General features: G+C 40.4%; 2 protein-coding genes and 1 long non-coding RNA gene across 5 annotated transcripts; 1 reads left to right on the forward strand and 2 right to left on the reverse strand.

Moving 5' to 3' along the window:
• Positions 1 to 3,169: 3,169 nt before the first annotated feature.
• Positions 3,170 to 9,230, reverse strand: casp17 (caspase 17, apoptosis-related cysteine peptidase). 3 transcript variants are annotated; one of them, XM_056243514.1, is made up of 5 exons: positions 9,057 to 9,230; positions 7,227 to 7,432; positions 6,449 to 6,612; positions 3,853 to 3,985; positions 3,171 to 3,766 (listed from the first exon to the last, which is right to left on the reverse strand). In XM_056243514.1, exons 2-5 carry the CDS (start codon positions 7,405 to 7,407, stop codon positions 3,471 to 3,473), a joined length of 774 nt encoding a protein of 257 aa, XP_056099489.1. In that variant the 5' UTR covers positions 7,408 to 7,432; positions 9,057 to 9,230; the 3' UTR covers positions 3,171 to 3,470. The 3 variants fall into 3 exon arrangements, with proteins under 3 accessions (XP_056099479.1, XP_056099489.1, XP_056099498.1); XM_056243523.1 differs by lacking the exon at positions 9,057 to 9,230 and adding an exon at positions 7,953 to 8,165; XM_056243504.1 differs by lacking the exon at positions 9,057 to 9,230 and having other exon boundaries at positions 3,170 to 3,766; positions 7,227 to 7,865.
• Positions 7,471 to 18,316, forward strand: LOC130078061 (uncharacterized). The gene is made up of 3 exons (XR_008805874.1): positions 7,471 to 7,531; positions 17,628 to 17,822; positions 18,141 to 18,316. It is a non-coding gene; the product is annotated as an uncharacterized LOC130078061 (long non-coding RNA).
• Positions 11,106 to 18,419, reverse strand: LOC130078047 (caspase-7-like). The gene is made up of 4 exons (XM_056243538.1): positions 18,084 to 18,419; positions 17,637 to 17,800; positions 11,668 to 11,803; positions 11,106 to 11,581 (listed from the first exon to the last, which is right to left on the reverse strand). Exons 1-4 carry the CDS (start codon positions 18,301 to 18,303, stop codon positions 11,268 to 11,270), a joined length of 834 nt encoding a protein of 277 aa, XP_056099513.1. The 5' UTR covers positions 18,304 to 18,419; the 3' UTR covers positions 11,106 to 11,267.
• Between the last annotated feature and the right edge of the window lie 1,599 nt (positions 18,420 to 20,018).

Raw genomic sequence — 20,018 nt, forward strand, 5'->3', positions numbered from 1 at the left:
TTCTTCAGGCTTCGAAAAGTCAAACCAAAGTCACACCCAGCGGAAATAATACAAATATAGCTAAATTACTTATTTTCTAAATAATAAAATATTCTACAGTACACGGTATTATACAATCAAGTACAAATGGCAATGTTTATTATGATGACTGACTACAAGAATAATAAAATATTTTCCTTAGTAGGTAGGCCTATGTAGTTTACAAAAACATGGCTATCAAGAAATTAAAGATGACTCAAAACAGGCTAGCTTATTTATTAGGACACATATGATTAATAAGCCTAGACGAGCATGTTCGCTCATTGTTTGCTCTGCTGTGTCCTTACCTATAAATATATGAACTGTTTCATTTAATGCTTAACATTGAAACTTAATTACCTTCTCGAAATAATCCATTAAACGATTTGACGAGAGTGCACTAATATTTTCAGTTTCATTCGTTTTGGAAATGCGGCAGCGACACTTCCGCATCTCCAGCAGTCATTTCCAGTGGCATGGTGGTGAAAAACCAAAACTTTTACCCCAGTACTTTTGTTGTTATTGATGTTTGCAACTCAGAAATTGCAATACATCGAGGTTGAAAACATTTTTTGTGAAGTTGTTTCAGAAATAGTTTACATGAGCGCTAAACCGCTGTTTTCTCTGGCAGCGTGCGAAAGTATGTTTAAATATTCTGATGTGATCGTGATTAAAAGGTTTAATAGACAGCGAATCATTTAGGAAAGGTCCTGTCCTTGTCATGATCCGATTCCAATCTGTTAATGATTAATCGTGCATAGGCTGCTGCTACATAGCCTACATATAAATAGGCTATAGGCCTAGATATAATGCTATTTCTATTTTAAAATGTAGTTTTTACATAAAATATTACGCTGAATTATGTAACTGGTCAGCGGCGAGTGTTATTAACAGCGGCAGGTGCCAGAGAAGGTCGTGACTGGTGGAGATGCCGCCGGAGGTGTCACTGCGAGATGTCGATGCCGCATTTTGTGCTAGTAGCTCGTCGTCTCAGGCCACGCCCACAACACGAGAATATCATGAATATTCATGTTTACTCCACCCACTTGAACAGTTTTTCACAGGAAGGAACTGAATATTACACAACACCGGCCCTGGTCACGGTAAGTTTGTTTTGTGAATTTCGGTTTCTGTATGAAACCTGTATGGAAGCTGTTGAACATTTCCATCGTTGTTGGCTTGTTGCCCAGAAAAAAAGAGACGGAAACTTTTTGTGACAGCGTGTTGTAACGAGGTAAATTAATTGTCACAATGGCCACCTAACGTTACAGCAGTCAGTTCAGGTTTAAATTGTATACATTTCAAATAAAGAATTAAACCAGAATATATATTGACTTTTTTTGCAATAATCATAACTTTAAAAAAAAAAAACAGTTATCTCCTGAAGCATAAAACCTGATCATCTGTGTTCATTTAAATGAAAAAATAAATAAATAAAAATGCTGCAGCTCTTGAGTGAACTATTTCCAGATGGATCCTGATTCCTGACATAAGCATTCTTGATCAACAGGCGTGTGCACTGATGAAATCCTGCATGTCTGGATCTGCTGTCTCTTTATGTTTATTCATGTGCAATATCCTGTACACACCTTAAACTACAGCAAATATAGCAGGGGCAAAGTACGTGTGACCATGATTACTTAATCTGAGTCACAGACAGTTGAACATTTGTTTCAGTTTTATTTTGAACACAGACAGCATATGATCAAAATGATCACATTCACATTCGTTTTCAGCAATTCTATAAAATGGCTGTTGCATCAGACTTTATGTATACCAAATAAAATTGCTTGATATTATTTTTTAGGTCAATTATGTCTAAGTATTTGCACTTCCATATTTAACAAATAGATTAATTTTATTATCATACAGTTATACATGTTTAACTCTAGGAAAACTTTGTCAATAATAAACTTAAATTACACTTTAATTACTCTTTGCTTGGGGTTAGTAAATTAAGGACATTTATAATGCTACAAAATATTTATGTTTCAAAAGCTGTTCTTTTAGGCCGTGAGACAGAGGGTTGATTGGTACCATTTTGAGGGATTAAACCACATGGTGATTTTTGTGTAGGTATATGACCCATTTGAAAAATCTGTGATAGCATTAGATTCAAGGTTACGGAGGCCGATTTTCAAACATATGTCAAGAAAAAGGATAAATGAATTTATCTTTAAATAAATTAAACATTTTATAAAAAAAATATAAAATTTTATAAAATTTTATAATTTTTTATAATAAAAAATATTTTTTTTAATAAATTTTTTAAATTATAAAAGGATACATTTTTCTCTCTTGTAGTCACTGAACACCTTACCTTGAGGTAGGATGATATAAGTGTTGATTTCTAATGAAAGCTACCATGGATCGGATGCTATCACAAATTTTCCAACACTAGACGTGTACCTTCATGAAAATTTAAAAAGAAATTTAATCCCTCAAAATGGTACCGGTAGCCCAAATTTGGGGTCCCGTCTCATGGCCTATTTTAACCTTTCTATTTATCAAAGAATCTTGAAAAAAATCACCTTTTCCACAAAAATATTAAGCAGGACACATTAATAATAAGAAGAAATCTTTATTGAGTAGCAAATCAGCATATTAGAATGATTTCTGAAAGATCATGTGACACTGAAGACAATGATGCTGAAAATTCAGCTTCGCATGCAGGAATCAATTCCATTTGAAAACATTTCAAAAAAGAAAAAAGTACTTTTTGATTGTATTAATATTTCGCAATATTATTGTGTTTTTGATCAAATAAATGCAGCCTTGGTGAGCATGAGAGCACTTCTTTCAAAAACTTAAAAAAAATCTTACCGAACCCAAACTTTTAAACGGTAGTGTATATACATAATAAATAGAAGATGTATATATATGGAGGTAGCAAAAACTCATGACCCAAATGGAGCACTTAGAAAGCTCAATGGGAAAGTTCTGGCAACTTTCCCAACCCGCTCACTTCCTTCTGAAGATGAAACTTTATGTGACATGACGTCGCTGGCTTCATTATCAGACTCTGGTGAGATACTTTGAGAGATGTTATAGAAAGGATTATCTGAGATAAAGTTGTTTCCCCATCAGATTTTTTAAAGTCAGTCTCTGTTATATGATCTTCCGTAACCACTCACACTCTCTGTGGTCATTAAAAATCCTAGAATGTCCTTCGAAAAAGAGTAGGGGTGTAACCCCGGCATCCTGGCCAAATTTGCCCATTGGCCTCTGTCCATCATGGCCTCCTAATCATTCCTATATACTGATTGTCTTCATCACTGTCTCCTCTCCACCAGTAAGCTGGTGTGTGGTGGGCGTTCTGGCGCACTATGGCTGCCGTCGCATCATCCAGGTGATGCTGCACATTGGTGGTGGTCGAGGAGATTCCCCCCCTTCTACGTAAAGTGCTTTGTGTACCCAGAAAAGCGCTATATAAATGTAACAAATTATTATTTTTATAACCTTCTGGGTTCATCGATGAGTTTTGTGGCAGCAAAGGTCAAGCTCAAATCTTCTGCTGCTGCCGTCCTGCTGAACGGGAAAACTTCTCTGGTAAAGCGCGTCACGAAGCACGGCATCTGCTTTTTGCCGCCCAACTTTTCCCCTCTCGATTGGAAGTTGTAGGCCACCTGGTAGTTTAGTCGAGTCAGAAGTTTTGTGATCTCCAGATCTGGACCTCCTTCCTTTTCCAGCAAATTACAGAGAGTCTGAATCAACACTGCGCCTGTCGGATGCATGAACGCAGCGTAACCTTCGAAACGAGAGAGACACATGAACGTGAAGCGTTTGGGACTTTACGATCTATGCAAACAATGTTTTGGAGTTAAGAAACCGTACCTGGTGGTGTGGCGTACATAACTGCAGTGTCAATAGGAATGGAAAAAAGCTCAGACATGCCGTCCTCTTCCTCTGAGGATGAAGAGTCTGTCTCCACCTCCACACCTCCGTCCAACCCATGACCTCGACAAGCCTGCAGCAGAGAGTCACGAGAATCGCAAACATTAAATTCAAATCTTTAACAAGTCACAAGCTTTAGGAGAATATACAAATCAAAATCAATTACATATTTTTTTTGTGCGAATATCCGTAAGTAAGAACAGATTGCTCTATATTTCCGTACTTCCCATTCATTTCCTATGGTCCATTTGGGCATGAACAGTAGAAGTGGGACTTTTTTTAAAGACTTTTTAGCCTTTCCGAATCATCAATTCGGAAAATAGGAATAATTCACCCGAAAATAAAACTTATCCCATAATGTACTCACATTTAAGCCATCCTAGGATTTTCTTTTTTTTTAAGCCGAACACAGTTTGAGTTATATTAAATAATATCCTGGCTCTTCCCAGCTTTGTAATGGCATTAAATAGTGTCAGAGTTTTTGAAGCTCCAAAAAGCGCATCCATCCATCATAAAAGTAATCCATACGACACCAGTGGGTTAAAGGTGAACTAAGTAACTTTTTTACCTTAACCGAACAGCTTTGGAGTCATTGTAATGTTTATATTACTGATTTCGTGTTGAATGGTGGTCGTCTCGCACCCCCCCGGTGCCTGTGAGCCGCAAAACCACCCTTGCAACTTTGGGCCGGCGAGCCGCCGCCTCAGTCTTAGGAAGTATCGTGTGATATCAGGTCTCGCGAGGTAACAAATTGCTTTACGGCAAAAAACAGATCTGATAAAATTCTGATAAAATGAGCATCAAACAGAAATAACCCAGCGCCGTATACATGTGGTGTTCGAGGCACACATGCAATACAGACTGCCGACAGTTAAACAGGGCGCGCGCAGCTCTTAAAGGAGCCTTACCTTATTTCCACTCGTTACAGCGTCCATCCTACTGAACAGGTACCGGTGTACAGGGGGAGGGGATCCGGCCGTGAGTGCGAGCCATCTCTGCGTGAGTGCTATTCACGACAGTACAAGTACTCCACAGCGACTCTAGGGGTCGCTGTTTGACAAAAACGGAATTCCTACTGAGTGCTGCTTTAATAAATGCCTTCTGAAGCGAAGCGATGGGTTTTTGTAAGAAAAATATCCATTTTTAAAACTTTATAAACTATAATCACTGGCTTCCGGCAACAGCAGTACGCATGTTCATGAGAGAATCAAGATCCGGCAGAAGGGTGGCAGATCCGATTCTCGTTTTAGACTTGAAATTCATAACCGGCATTTTGTTTTGCTCAACTAAGCTTACACTATGCCATACGTCGGGACAAGAGGTCACTGTTCCGCCGAAACTCCACTCTCTTGTGAACGTGCATACAACCGTTGCCAGAAGCCAGTGGTTATAGATTATAAAGTTTTAAATATGTATATTTTTCTTGCAAAAACCCATTGCTTCGCTTCAGAAGGCATTTATTAACCCACTGGAGTCGTATGGATTAATTTTTTTGATGGATGAATGGATGGATGCTAGGGATGCACAATATATCGGCTACCATATCGGTATCAGCCGATATATGTTCATTTCTAATGTAATAGTTATCGGCCCTATAAGAACATTTAGCTGATATATTAAAGCCGATAAAGAATGGATTATTTCCTTTAGCAGAGACACTTCAGATGCACACTGTTCGCCATGATTTGAACTGCTTGAAATATGATTGGAATCCCTTCAAAAAGGAAAATAAGTGCAACATGCAGGGCAAGTCTGTCTCATATAGACTGCATGAAATTATGAGAACATTATAATTATATGCTTGGGACATGGCTTTTCACGGTGAGACTTTTGTTTTTGTAATCAGGCTCTCAAACGTTATGTAAGAATTTGGATTTAGATTTATCGACCAATATATTGGTTATCGGCTTTCAAAAAGAATATAAAGAATTATCGATAGCCTATCGGACAAAATGTAATATCGGTTCATCCCTAATGGATGCGCTTTTTGGAGCATCAAAAACTCTCTCACTATTCAATATCATATACACCTAGGATGGCTTGAGGGTGAGTAAATTATGGGATCATTTTCATTTTTGGGTGAACTATTCATTTAAGAATTCATTCTCTTGTTTTAGTTAAATCATGGGGATGAAATTAAGAATTTGTTCCCTCGTTTTAGTAAATCATGGCCTAAAAAAAGGAAACAAATTATTACAGCGTGACCAGTAAAATGAGGAAAGGAATTCTTAATCCATGGCCACAATCAATCTCTCTCTCTCTCTCTCTCTCTCTCTCTCTCTCTCTCTCTCTCTCTATATATATATATATATATATATATATATATATATAATTATAATTCTATAATTCCAATTAAGTTCAAAAATGTTTTTTTTTTTTTTAAATGCTAAAAACAAAAAGTATAGATTCCAAAAAAATTCAAGCGAAAGAATTCCAAACTGCAATGTTATGTCAAACAGCATCGATAATTATAACACAGGCTCTTATGCAAGAAGGTCACAAGAGTTTGCCTGTGAGGACGTTTTTCAGGAATTACCTGGATCAGGAAGAGTTTGCTCTTGTCCGTCATTGACGGGCCTCTGAAGTAGCTGTAGATCTCGGACAGTTTCACGGCATGTCCGTCAGCACCAAACACAACACCCTCCTCACCATGAGTGGATATGATGCCCATAAAACAGTCTTTGACCGTCTTCTCGCTCTCTGAGGATGGAGGACAGAGTTAAAAAAACAGTGATGTATAACCAAATAAAACAGATTCTGTGTTCTTTTTTAACTTATTTGTTCCTATTGAAATATTATTAGTTATCTTCAGGCAAAACTCATATGCTGTCATTGTTTACGAGGCTAAGGACTGATTTACAATGACTCAATCTCCGTTCATATCGCATATCATATATGTTCAGATTCCAGTCTGCGTGACTTTTAGTCTAGTCTAGACTAGTAATTTTATTGCTCATAATTCATTCATTCATTTGTTTTTAAACGATGGCAACATCAAATTGTCATTCAACCCCCCCCCCCCCCCCCCCCCCCCCCCCCCAAAAAAACCCGAGAAGAATCGTAATTTCTTTTTCTTTTTCAACAAAAATGTACAAGTTTAAACCGAGTTTGTGCCAATCTACGCTTGCTGATAATTGAGGGCAGCAGCCTATTATTAACAAACATGGACTTTGGCACCAATAAATGACCTTATGTAATGTGTTTTTAGAGGGGTTTTTAAGAAACACAAACGCAAGCACAGCAGATATGAAACATGAATTCAGCTTGGAGGAAAAAATACTTTTTTAAATTATTAGACTAAACAATATAATTACCTGCTTTAAATGCTTCATAGATCTCTTTTGCTTCAATGTCTATTTTGATTTCCACAGAGAAGCCGAGTTTGGTGAGGATTTTGTGAAGCCTTTGAGTGTCTTTCTTCACGCCGCTTCTCCTGCTCAGATCTACATCTGGATAGAAGTTCCCCACGGACACTATTAACGCCCTGTTCTTCATCCTCTTGTTTGTTGTGAAAGGATATCTACAAAAAGACATGATTCTCTCTTCTGTCAAACACTGAGGTGTAATGCAGTCAAAAACTGTGTGAGAATAAGGAGAGTGTCTCGACATCATAAAACAGGTGAGTCCTGCCATTTGCAGTCTGTCAGGCCATATATGGAGCGTTTCCTCCAGGCTTTAACAGTGTCATGAGTCTGATCTACGCAACACTGGCAGTTCCAGACAAATCAGAAGTTTAGCTCATAAAAAGATGATTTACTACCTTTATAGGTGCTTGTATTTATCTTCCAATTTACCAGCAATGGTTTGTTGATAACTCAAATTGAAATAATATTCATAATGTATGTAGTATATAATTACATCAAATGTTTTATTAGCTTTACACATTAAGTTGAACCATAAGAATACTGAAACTAGAATAGCAATTGATACAAAGTAAACAAATAAAGTAAACAGAAAAGCATATCCCCCTGTTTTCTGCTCATTTCCACTGTGTCCGTTACCCTTTCTTATATTTGTATTAGCTATGTTCATGTTCATACCTGCTGGAATACAAAACTCCAGTGGAAAGTACATCAATAATAAGGATGCTGTCTGTCCACTGTGTTCATATCCACCCGTTCTCAGCACAAATAAAGATGTTCTCCCATCCCAAAGGCTTAAATGTAAATCGTTGTTTAAGACTGCTGCAGAAGTAGCACATAAACGCCGTTGTCACGTAGTGATATATATCTGGAGCGCCACATACGTTTCAGGACACAAGGCCAACCATATATGGTATGAAGTGGGGGAAAAATACTATGGAAGTCAGTGGGGACCAGAAACGGTTTGATAACCAGCATTCTTCAAAAAAATCTTCTTTTGTAACCAACAGAATAAAGACACTCATACAGGTTTAGTCAGAACTTGAGGGTGAGAAAATTATGACACAATTTTCTAGGGAACTATCCCTATAACATGAACTAACAATGTGCAATACTTCTACAGCATTTATGAATCTAATTCATTGTTAGTTCATGTTAGTTAATGCATTAACAAATTTTAAACCAAGACGCTTAACAACAAATAATAGAGCTAAAATTATAATTTATAAATTAAACAGAAGTATAATTGTAACATATAATAATACAAATAAAAAGGAAATGTATAAACTTAACACTCTTGAAAAGAAAAGTTTACTTTTCAGTCACATTATTCAATTCTTTAAAAAGACTCCATGTCTTCCCTAAATGGAAACGCAATGTAAAAGGATCTTTGGAATCTTCCAACTGTTGCATGAGATTTTGGAGGGCCATTTCCTCGTCATCCTCTTCCATTTTGAGGAAAAGAAGCTCCCGAACACATCTGTTGGAATGTATCCATTTCACAGCCAATTTCGTGTATCTGATGATTGGGAATTCCTTCTTTAGAAAATGGCAAAGAACAATTACATTTTAATATTTAATATAATATTAATATACTATAATATAATATATTTAATTGTAATGTAACTTATATGATGAAAACCTCGCTGCTGCTGGATGTGACCTGTTCTTCACATCTCTGTTGTTAAAGCTTGTTGGTAGTGTGTTTTGGAGGTTTTCTGTCATTTTTTGATTTGATTTAGTAGGGTGGGGTGTGTAAGCTGGAGGAAAATGAAGAGATACATTTCACAGAGAAAACTCCTAAGTTAGAAAATTAGTGGCCACCGTCTCCTTATATTTGGAAAGTCGTGCTTTAAGACTGAAATATAGAGAAAACTTTAAAAATCAACTGCAACAACAGTATGAAATCAATGCAATTACTTGAGCTGGTAATTATTTTCATATTTAAAATCAAAAGGGGCTCAAACTGAAAAATTCAAACTCACAAAAAAAATCAAACACAATGTGTCGACGAGCTGAAAAACAAAAAAACTCAGGAAAAATGTAAATATAGTTAAAATGGGGGTAACCCTTTACAATAAGGTTTCATTTGTTAATGTTCAGTTCAGTTCAATTTTATTTATATAGCACATTTAAAACAATCGTAATTGACCAAAGTGCTTCACAAGATCCAACAAAGAAACAAAACAAATTATTGAACAGACAATATCACACAAAATACAAATAGAAATGACCCACAGGTCAAGATATCAGAGCTCAGCTAGAATTGAAGGCCAAAGCATAATAATCCGTCTTAAGCAAGGACTTGAATATTTCAATAGTCTGCGCTTTCCTTACAAAAATTGGCAGACTATTCCAAATATTAGGAGCAGCCACTGCAAACGCTCTGTCACCTCTGTTTTTTTTTGGGCTGTAAATGTGTTAACTAACATGAAATAACCATGAACAATACATTTGTTACTGTATTTGTTCAAATAAAATGTGAAATACATAATCTGTATTTAGAAAAATAAACACTTAACGTAATATATAAATAAATTGTTAACCACGTAATGAAAGAAACACAGTGCTCTCCGTCTCCGCCATGTTCACACCAGAGACACACACACACACACACACACATGCTCTCCGTGATATTCCCACCAGATATCATTCTCCGCCCCTTCACTTCCGGTGAGACGTGTGGCCTGGCTTGTGTGGCCTGAAACGTGTGTGACGTTGCGGGGCTGCAGCTGGTAAGTCACATGACAGTGACAACGTGGTGAATGTAGAAGGCTACGTCCGGATTACATTCATGCTACACACACATTCATACTAGAACATACTTTTTTTCTCGCAAAGTAAGTACTTAGTCAAAAAGTATAGTCTACAGAGTATTTCGGACGCAGCCTTGGCCTTTGTATTTATGCTTCAAAATCCATAAAAGTTGTTACTTTATGAAGATTTGAGGTTTGAGGAGGAATTGATTAAATTCTTGTTTCTAAATAATAATAATAATAAATAATAATGGATAATTTATAGCTGTCTTTTTTAACTATCAGCAATAAGTGCATGTTATGACACAATGAAACTTGTTTTTAATGTCTGCTGAACTGTGTGAGCCTGTGTCTATCAGTAGCTTTTCCTCTATGGCTGTAAAACTGTAAGTATGCTTCTCTGGATAAGTACAGATGGCTTCTTATCATTGATGTCTGTTTCTCTTGATAAAGTACTTTGGGACAGTGTGTTCTGATCCTTCAAGTCAAGAAGTACAACATGATGATGCACGTCTGTCAGTCTCAGATGCTCATAGCTGGAAGTTTCAGTCGGTATATAATCACCAGACACGTTGTTACTCGCATTCCATATGTTCATTTAATGTTTAACATGACAAAGAAATAATAGTCATCACTCCATATGTTTAAATGGAACCTGGCATTAGTGTTTGTGACTAACTGCCATGTTGAAATCCTGCGTTTCTGGATTGGCTGTCAACTCACCTCACATGAGCACCTGAAAGTACAGAGCGTGCAATAAACGGTTCACGCCTTGTTAATATATAGCAGCGATAAAGAATGACATATAACTGGGCGTAACATTTGTTTCAAACAAATTCAGTGTTTCCAAGAATCAATATTTCATTCAAATGTTGTTGCACCAGAAATCATTGTAGGTTTTATTTGCAAATCACATATAATAGATAAACACTTTCAAGATTAATATATAATAAAACAAAATAAATAACAGAATATTCACATGATTGTTTTAATAAAACAAATTTTATTAAAACATGTCTGAGCTTTTTTTTATAAATATAAATATAAATAAAAGTAGCAGCAAAAGCAGTAGTTCAAGACTTCAAAGGAACACATCCGGCACGTTTCCCATCAGCTGACTTCCTGCTGCCGATGCAAGTTCATGCAAAGTTATGTTATCTCGTCACATGAGATGATATAGATGTCTAACAAGAAGCCGTTTCTCCACATATTTTAGCCAGTCTCTGTTAAATGATCTTCAGCTGATGGAGCTCTTCCGTAACCTTCTGGGTTCATCGATGAGTTTTGTGGCAGCAAAGGTCAAGCTCAAATCTTCTGCTGCTGCCGTCCTGCTGAACGGGAAAACTTCTCTGGTAAAGCGCGTCACGAAGCACGGCATCTGCTTTTTGCCGCCCAACTTTTCCCCTCTCGATTGGAAGTTGTAGGCCACCTGGTAGTTTAGTCGAGTCAGAAGTTTTGTGATCTCCAGATCTGGACCTCCTTCCTTTTCCAGCAAATTACAGAGAGTCTGAATCAACACTGCGCCTGTCGGATGCATGAACGCAGCGTAACCTTCGAAACGAGAGAGACACATGAACGTGAAGCGTTTGGGACTTTACGATCTATGCAAACAATGTTTTGGAGTTAAGAAACCGTACCTGGTGGTGTGGCGTACATAACTGCAGTGTCAATAGGAATGGAAAAAAGCTCAGACATGCCGTACTCTTCCTCTGAGGATGAAGAGGAGTCTGTCTCCACCTCCACACCTCCGTCCAACCCATGACCTCGACAAGCCTGCAGCAGAGAGTCACGAGAATCGCAAACATTCAATTCAAATCTTTAACAAGTCACAAGCTTTAGGAGAATATACAAATCAAAATCAATGTTTCATATCTACATATTTTTATTTGGAGTAGCCATGCCATAAGCAAATATGATTTCAACAGCTGCGGGAGAAACCCCCCCAAAAATTGCTCTATATTTTCGTATTTCCCATTCATTTCCTATAGTGGTCATTTTTGACCGTGAACAATCAAAAGTGTGATTTAAAAAAAATTTTTTTTTTAAACCATTTAACCTTTTTGAATCATGTCCATGTTTTTGCATCTGTGTGTTCATGTCACCGATGTTAAGGCCAAGGGTTATTTACCACACTCCGGAGGAGCAGACACCAGAGGCAGACAACCAAGGTAAGTTAACAAGGTAAGTATTTATTAAATTTATAAAAGAATAAAAGCAGGAACAGGCAGTGGCTTTTCTCGTCGTCAGACTCTATGAATCGGCTCGTGGGACAGGCAGTGGCTTTTCTCGTCGTCAGACTCGTTGAATCAGCTCGTGGGACAGACAGTGGCTTTTCTCGTCGTCAGACTCGTTGAATCAGCTCGTGGGACAGACAGTGGCTTTTCTCGTCGTCAGACTCGTTGAATCAGCTCGTGGGACAGACAGTGGCTTTTCTCGTCGTCAGACTCGTTGAATCAGCTCGTGGGACAGACAGTGGCTTTTCTCGTCGTCAGACTTGTTGAATCAGCTCGTGGGACAGACAGTGACTTTTCTCGTCGTCAGACTCGTTGAATCAGCTCGTGGGACAGACAGTGGCTTTTCTCGTCGTCAGACTCGTTGAATCGGCTCGTGGGACAGACAGTGGCTTTTCTCGTCGTCAGACTCGTTGTATCAGCTCGTGGGACAGACAGTGGCTTTTCTCGTCGTCAGACTCGTTGAATCAGCTCGTGGGACGGACAGTGGCTTTAAAGGTGTGTTGAGCTTTTCTCCCCTGCACCCTGCACACGATCTCAGGGTCCTGGACACAGCTGAGGGGACAGATCAATTCGAAAGAATCTTCAAAGATATGGGTCAATTTCATCCGTCAGAAACTCAGAGAAGACAGTTGTTTGATCTCACCACACTCGTGCATAAATCACTCTTGTAAATCTCCACACGTGTTTAATTCACTCTTTTAGACACTGCAAACTCACTCTATCTTCACAGCGATTAATCAACTCGTTTCTCTTTTCTTCATAGGATGTATGAACCACAGAATATTGGACTCAGAAGATAAACATGGATTCAGCGATCTTCCCAGCCGCTACTGTTACTGTCAACAGGATAACACACTCTGCCCACAAACACAGGTTAGTCGTACACTGGTGATGGCAATCTTCACATGTGTTTTTCTCCAAGAGGTGAATCATAAAGGGGTGCACTTAACTTTTCCTCGGTGAATCACGTGAATCCTGCAGCGGGTTTCCCCTCTCTTTTCTGCCAGTCACTCTCCTTCTTCCTCTGTATGATTTTCTCACTTACTTCGTTGCGTTGCTTTTCGTGGTTTCTAAAAGGACTCACTTAATGAGCATGCCTCGGGGGACCCAACATGGAACACCGATCAGGCATTAAACCTCAGCTTTCCGCACTTGCCGCCGCTCACGGTCACTGCCGCCATCCCCTCGAGCACTCCTGTGGAGCTTTCCTATTGCCAGAGCATTTTCCCCTGAAAACGAGTCAACCATTTTTTTGGTTCCCGGTTTGTTCACCCGGTGACACCCTCCCCCACCGGATCCATTCTAGTCCCGAGAACGGGCCCCAGACTCCCATTCTCCGTACCTGGTAGGAGGTACTCCTCGGGTCTCCCGTTGGGAGTGTCGAGTTGGGATAACGGGTTCTTCCTCCCTTGCCAGACCGACCTCGACCACCGTTGCGCTCACTTGGCAGAAGCGGACCTCCTGCTCCTCCACCACCTGATGGGAACTCACTGGCGTAGTACGGGTCAACCGTTGGTGACGATAGAGTTGGACAGGGTAAGTGTTCATGTTTCTCACTTTTACTGCAATCCGGCCCCGACGGGCCACTGTTAACCCCCGGCCCACCTCGACGGCCTGACACTCCCAGTGGGGCTCGACAAGGACACACGCTTCAGGACCATAGGCCCGCTCAGGGAGACGGACCCAGACCACAGCCTCACTCCGGGCAGGAATGGAGACAGCGTATCAACATACCACTCGACCAGCATCTTCCCGATCTAGCTGGGAGCTGGCGACCTGTACTCGTCGACAGTCGGTGATGACACGTTCCCACTCTCGCTTCTCGGCTACAGAAGTGGAACGAAGAGGACCAGTCCGAAACAGCTCTTCCCAACAGTCCATGATTACATTCATCCCCAACAAGGCTCGATGCTCCCCCAGACAGGAGTCCCGCACAATCACCACCCCCTTCCGTGGGATTGTGGTGCCATGGATCTTGAAATCGGTCACCTGATATCCGATGTAGGGGATATTCAGGCCATTCGCTCCCCGCAGGGTGAGCCAGGGGACTTCAGCCTCCGGTAAGTGATGGGCATCGAACAAATCTCTGGACAGGCTCTCGGCAAACATGGTAACCTGGGACCCTGTATCTACCAGGCACCGAACAGTAACTCCATTGACTTTGATCTCCACGAGGGGGCAACGTCCCACCAGGCTGTCTCGTGGGGCTGAGCTTACAAAGGGGTCCATCCGGGGGGTCCCGACCACTTGACCCACAGTGGCCGGTCGTCCTAAAAAAAAACCTGCGAGTTACGTCGGGAGCCGCATTGGCGGCTATAGTGCCCGGGCTCCCCGCAGCTGTTGCAGATCGGGCGCCCTTGCCCATCCCACTGGAACCTGGAACTAAATGGTCGGCCGGTACGTCCTCCCGGATCCCTCCCTCCGTCAGAATACGACCGGTCTCGGGGCAAAGGCGGAGGCTCTGGCCGTCCACGACGGAACTCTCCCAGAATAGTCTTCGAGAGCTCAGCCATTTCTTCTCGAACATCCTTCATCAACTCTGTACGTAAGGCTTGTTTCCAATCCGTCAGTTCAGGCAGTCCTGGGGCACTAGTTCCACTTGCAGCCATGCACACCGGCGACTCCACGGTCTGGTTGTGATCCTGTTCCAGGGCTAAGGCCTCTTCACGTAGATCTTCGAAAGTCAGGGCAGCGTCCCGTCGAAGTTGTAATCTCAGACTCTGTCGCACTGGACCTTCTTGTAACCCCAACATGAACTGGTCTCTTAATAATGTCTCTTCTTCTCCTAGACCATGATGCTCCCGACTCTTCAACCTGGAGAACTGTTCTCGTAGTCGCAGAGCGAATGCTCGCAGAGTCTGCCCAGGTCCCTGCTTACAGTTAAAAAACTGAGCCCGTAACACTGCCACGGGAGTGGAATCACCATACTGCCTGGATAGGAACTCAAAGATCGCTTGTGTAGTGGCTCGGACGACTTCAGGTGCTGCTCGAACTTCTCTCTTCGCCTCCCCCTCGAGCGAATTCAGCACAAATTGTATCTTCTGGGCTCCTCGGAGCCCTTGCAGTCCGGCCAGGTACTCCACTTGCGCTCTCCAGTCTGTCAAGCTCAAATCCGAGCCAGGCCCACCGTACTTCTGGGCCCATGGGGCCCCCATAAACATAGCTGCCATCGGCTGCCGGGCGGCTGGCAAATCCTCATCCGCCATCTTGGGTCCTCTGGCCGCTCAACTCCGAGTGGTAACCCTGCCGACTTACGCCAAAAGTTGTGCCACCGATGTTAAGGCCAAGGGTTATTTACCACACTCCGGAGGAGCAGACACCAGAGGCAGACAACCAAGGTAAGTTAAAAAGGTAAGTATTTATTAAATTTATAAAAGAATAAAAGCAGGAACAGGCAGTGGCTTTTCTCATCGTCAGACTCGTTGAATCGGCTCGTGGGACAGACAGTGGCTTTTCTCGTCGTCAGACTCGTTGAATCAGCTCGTGGGACAGACAGTGGCTTTTCTCGTCGTCAGACTCGTTGAATCAGCTCGTGGGACAGACAGTGGCTTTTCTCGTTGTCAGACTCGTTGAATCAGCTCGTGGGACAGACAGTGGCTTTTCTCGTCGTCAGACTCATTAAATCAGCTCGTGGGACGGACAGTGGCTTTAAAGGTGTGTTGAGCTTTTCTCCCCTGCACCCTGCACACGATCTCAGGGTCCTGGACACAGCTGAGGGGACAGATCAATTCGAAAGAATCTTCAAAGATATGGGTCAATTTCATCCGTCAGAAACTCAGAGAAGACAGTTGTTTGATCTCACCACACTCGTGCATAAATCACTCTTGTAAATCTCCACACGTGTTTAATTCACTCTTTTAGACACTGCAAACTCATGCTGCGTCCCAATTCGCCTACTTATACTACGCCCTAAAAGTATGAACTCTTTTTGTGAAGAAAAAGTACATATTTTTGAGTGTGTAGCAAAAGAGTAGGCAAGCTTTGGGACATACTACTTCGTCATCTTTAACGGACAGAACTGTCGCGTGCATCCTATCACCGTAAACTGCCCTGTCAATCATCTCGTCACAGTTAAAATCCTCCATTCAATTTAATATAACTTCTTACCATTTCGGAGAGAATTGTTGTCGCAATTGTTGTCGAGACTCTCCTCATGTGTTTGGAATTTGAATATAAGGCATTTAAAAGTTAATGGCTAAATGTATCTTTGCAAAAGTTCACAATGCTGCTGCAGATGCAATATAATGTGGACAACATTGAATAAATACATTTTCGTCAGGTTAGATACTGATAATTAATCACTCAAACCCCTTTATCTAAACCCCTCTACATAACCGTCGGACTCGCGCGTCCTCCATGTCTGTAGTTTTTGAACACTTTTCATTCGTGTTTGTAGTTCTAACCGAATCCTCGTCCAATGCGCGATGGGTTGTGGGCAATATCAGCCGTTAGAGTGCGCATCGATCTGCACTTCGGATTCTGACCGGATATAGTAGACCATCCGGGTCTCTTTGGGACACTCATTTCAACATACTTCGATTTGGGACGTACTAATTCTATTTTCGAATACTATTTAGGACGGATAGTATGCGAATTGGGACGCAGCATCACTCTATCTTCACAGCGATTAATCAACTCGTTTCTCTTTTCTTCATAGGATGTATGAACCACAGAATATTGGACTCAGAAGATAAACATGGATTCAGCGATCTTCCCAGCCGCTACTGTTACTGTCAACAGGATAACACACTCTGCCCACAAACACAGGTTAGTCGTACACTGGTGATGGCAATCTTCACATGTGTTTTTCTCCAAGAGGTGAATCATAAAGGGGTGCACTTAACTTTTCCTCGGTGAATCACGTGAATCCTGCAGCGGGTTTCCCCTCTCTTTTCTGCCAGTCACTCTCCTTCTTCCTCTGTATGATTTTCTCACTTACTTCGTTGCGTTGCTGTTCGTGGTTTCTAAAAGGACTCACTTAATGAGCATGCCTCGGGGGACCCAACATGGAACACCGATCAGGCATTAAACCTCAGCTTTCCGGACTTGCCGCCACTCACGGTCACTGCCGCCATCCCCTCGAGCACTCCTGTGGAGCTTTCCTATTGCCAGAGCATTTTCCCCTGAAAACGAGTCAACCATTTTTTTGGTTCCCGGTTTGTTCACCCGGTGACATTCACATAGCAAGTGTCACAAAAGACACCAAGTTTAATACAAAAGTTAAACAATTCAAAATCCTAAAATGCCAGTATAGGTGGTTAAAGGATTTATAAAATGGAATGCAATATCAACACGTCCCTCTCGAGGCACAGGCTCTTAAACATGAAAGGTCACAAGAGTTTGCCTGTGAGGATGTTTTTCAGGAATTGTACCTGGATCAGGAAGAGTTTGCTCTTGTCCGTCATTGACGGGCCTCTGAAGTAGCTGTAGATCTCTGACAGTTTCACGGCATGTCCGTCAGCACCAAACACAACACCCTCCTCACCATGACTGGATATGATGCCCATAAAACAGTCTTTGACCGTCTTCTCGCTCTCTGAGGATGGAGGACAGAGTTAGTGAGTATCTGGAATGGATAGTTAGTTTTACTATTAAAAGTCTGATTATCTGCAGTCAAATTCGCATGATTCATAATGGCATACAAACCCATTGACTCATCCCCACAATATATATGGAACAATTTCACTTCTTTATATAAATAGAAGAATCAAAATGTGGTGTAAGAAGTCATATAGAAATAAAATGCATCTGTGTTTGCTGATAGTGATGTTTTTAAATTAGTAAAGTAAACATCAAAACAATATGTTGGCTCACATTACCTGCTTTAAATGCTTCATAGATCTCTTCTGCTTCAATGTCTATTTTGATTTCCACAGAGAAGCCGAGTTTGGTGAGGATTTTGTGAAGCCTTTGAGTGTCTTTCTTCACGCCGCTTCTCCTGCTCAGATCTACATCTGGATAGAAGTTCCCCACTGACACTATTAACGCTCTGTTCCTCACAGTCTTGCTGGCTGTGAAAGGATATCTAAAAAAAGACATGATTCTCTCTTCTGTCAAACGCTGAATTTCAATGCAATCAAATTGTTTCAGAGTAAGTTGCCCTAGTTCTCAGATGATCTGCCTGCATTTATAGTATGAGCCCTGCCCCTTTTCAGAAGTCACTATGGGGAATGTTCCTGGGCAATACCATTGTGTCATCATCACTTCAGATTACATAACTTGCTGTCGGCAAACTTTAAAGGCAATAAAACTTGTAGGAGCTTCTTATGCATTTACACTTGCAAAGATTTGTGAGGAAGCAGCATTTCAACAGAAGTCAGGGATAGAAAATAAGGGGAGATCCAATTGATATTTCTTTATAGTTTATTATTATAATTATTGAAGGTTAATCTCTGTTTATAGGCACAGTAAAACAAAAAAGTTCAATAAAACAGATTACTGAAGAAAAAATGCTATTTCAGTCTTTCGACTTCAAATGTGCATGTTCAATTCAATGTGTTGCTATTTTGTTGCAATTATTTGGGAACCTTACTAGCAATTCGATTTCTGAATGAACATGTTTCAAAGTGAATCCTACACCAAATTTTATTCAGTGTAACGTGGAAACAAACAAGCTATTGAGTTAATTTGTTGACAGAAGCATGATGTCATATTACATGGTAAACTCAACTGTCACATGGGAACCTGCATTAAATAGCCAATTATGTTTTTTTTTTTCAACTAATTTAAATACTGTTGTAAAACAACACATTTTTTTGCCAACATAGAGAATGTACAATAACAACACATAAAACACGTGACAACTTATCTCAAGTAAAATGTGACTGAAAAAACATGACAAAAATATGATGTTCAAACTTTAATTGGAGAGAATTCACACACACACACACACACACACACACACACACACACACACACACACACTCACTCTTTAATTTAAAGCAACCAACATTCAACATGGTGAAAACATGCATTTGTGTCTAAATCAATTCTGACTGAAGATTTTGCAACAAAGTGTTTTTTATCCAAGAAATATAGATGATATGAATATAATTCCAATATGTTGTTAGCAATTTTTTAAATATTAAATTTAGTTTAATTAAAAGACAGCATCTGGAGTTCACAACCGGAGACGTGTTGCACAAGGGCATTTCTGTCTCCAGAGGAACATTCTGTTTTCACACGGTTCCCCTCGTCTCACACACTTCAAAGGTAATTCTCTTATCTGTCTGTCTACTCAAATCTTTCCTGCTTTCTTCAGCATCCACACAGTATTTTAAAGTTACTCAAAATAATGATCAGAAGAATTTTTTTGTATTCACCAATAATTGTAAAAGTTAACATTCAAAATAATAAACCATTGTTTTTTGCTAACATATGTGAATTGTTCAAAACAATCAAATTGATTGAAACCAAAGTCAAATTTGGACTTTGGATTCAAAACCTTATAACCCTTCCTTGTGTGACAACTAACCCCAGTCTCCACTATGAATATGCATAGCCTATATTAGCTATAGAATAGGCCTATAATATAGATGAGAAAATATATTTTAAATTATATTCTGCAGGCACATTGTGACTCTGTCACGCAAAGGTGTAATGCGTCTAGACTAGAGAAACATTCCTTTTGATTACGTTTTTAATTGCAGCTTTTCCTCGTCTGCCAAACTTCCTGTCACTGTATGTCTGTCTACTTAAGTATTTCCTGGTTCATGAGAGTTTAATTAGGCTACTGATTCCATTCCTTCAATAAA

Source organism: Rhinichthys klamathensis, unplaced genomic scaffold (assembly GCF_029890125.1).
Source record: "Rhinichthys klamathensis goyatoka isolate OS25496 unplaced genomic scaffold, OSU_Roscu_1.1 h1tg000027l_1, whole genome shotgun sequence".
Classification (NCBI taxonomy): domain Eukaryota; kingdom Metazoa; phylum Chordata; class Actinopteri; order Cypriniformes; family Leuciscidae; genus Rhinichthys; species Rhinichthys klamathensis.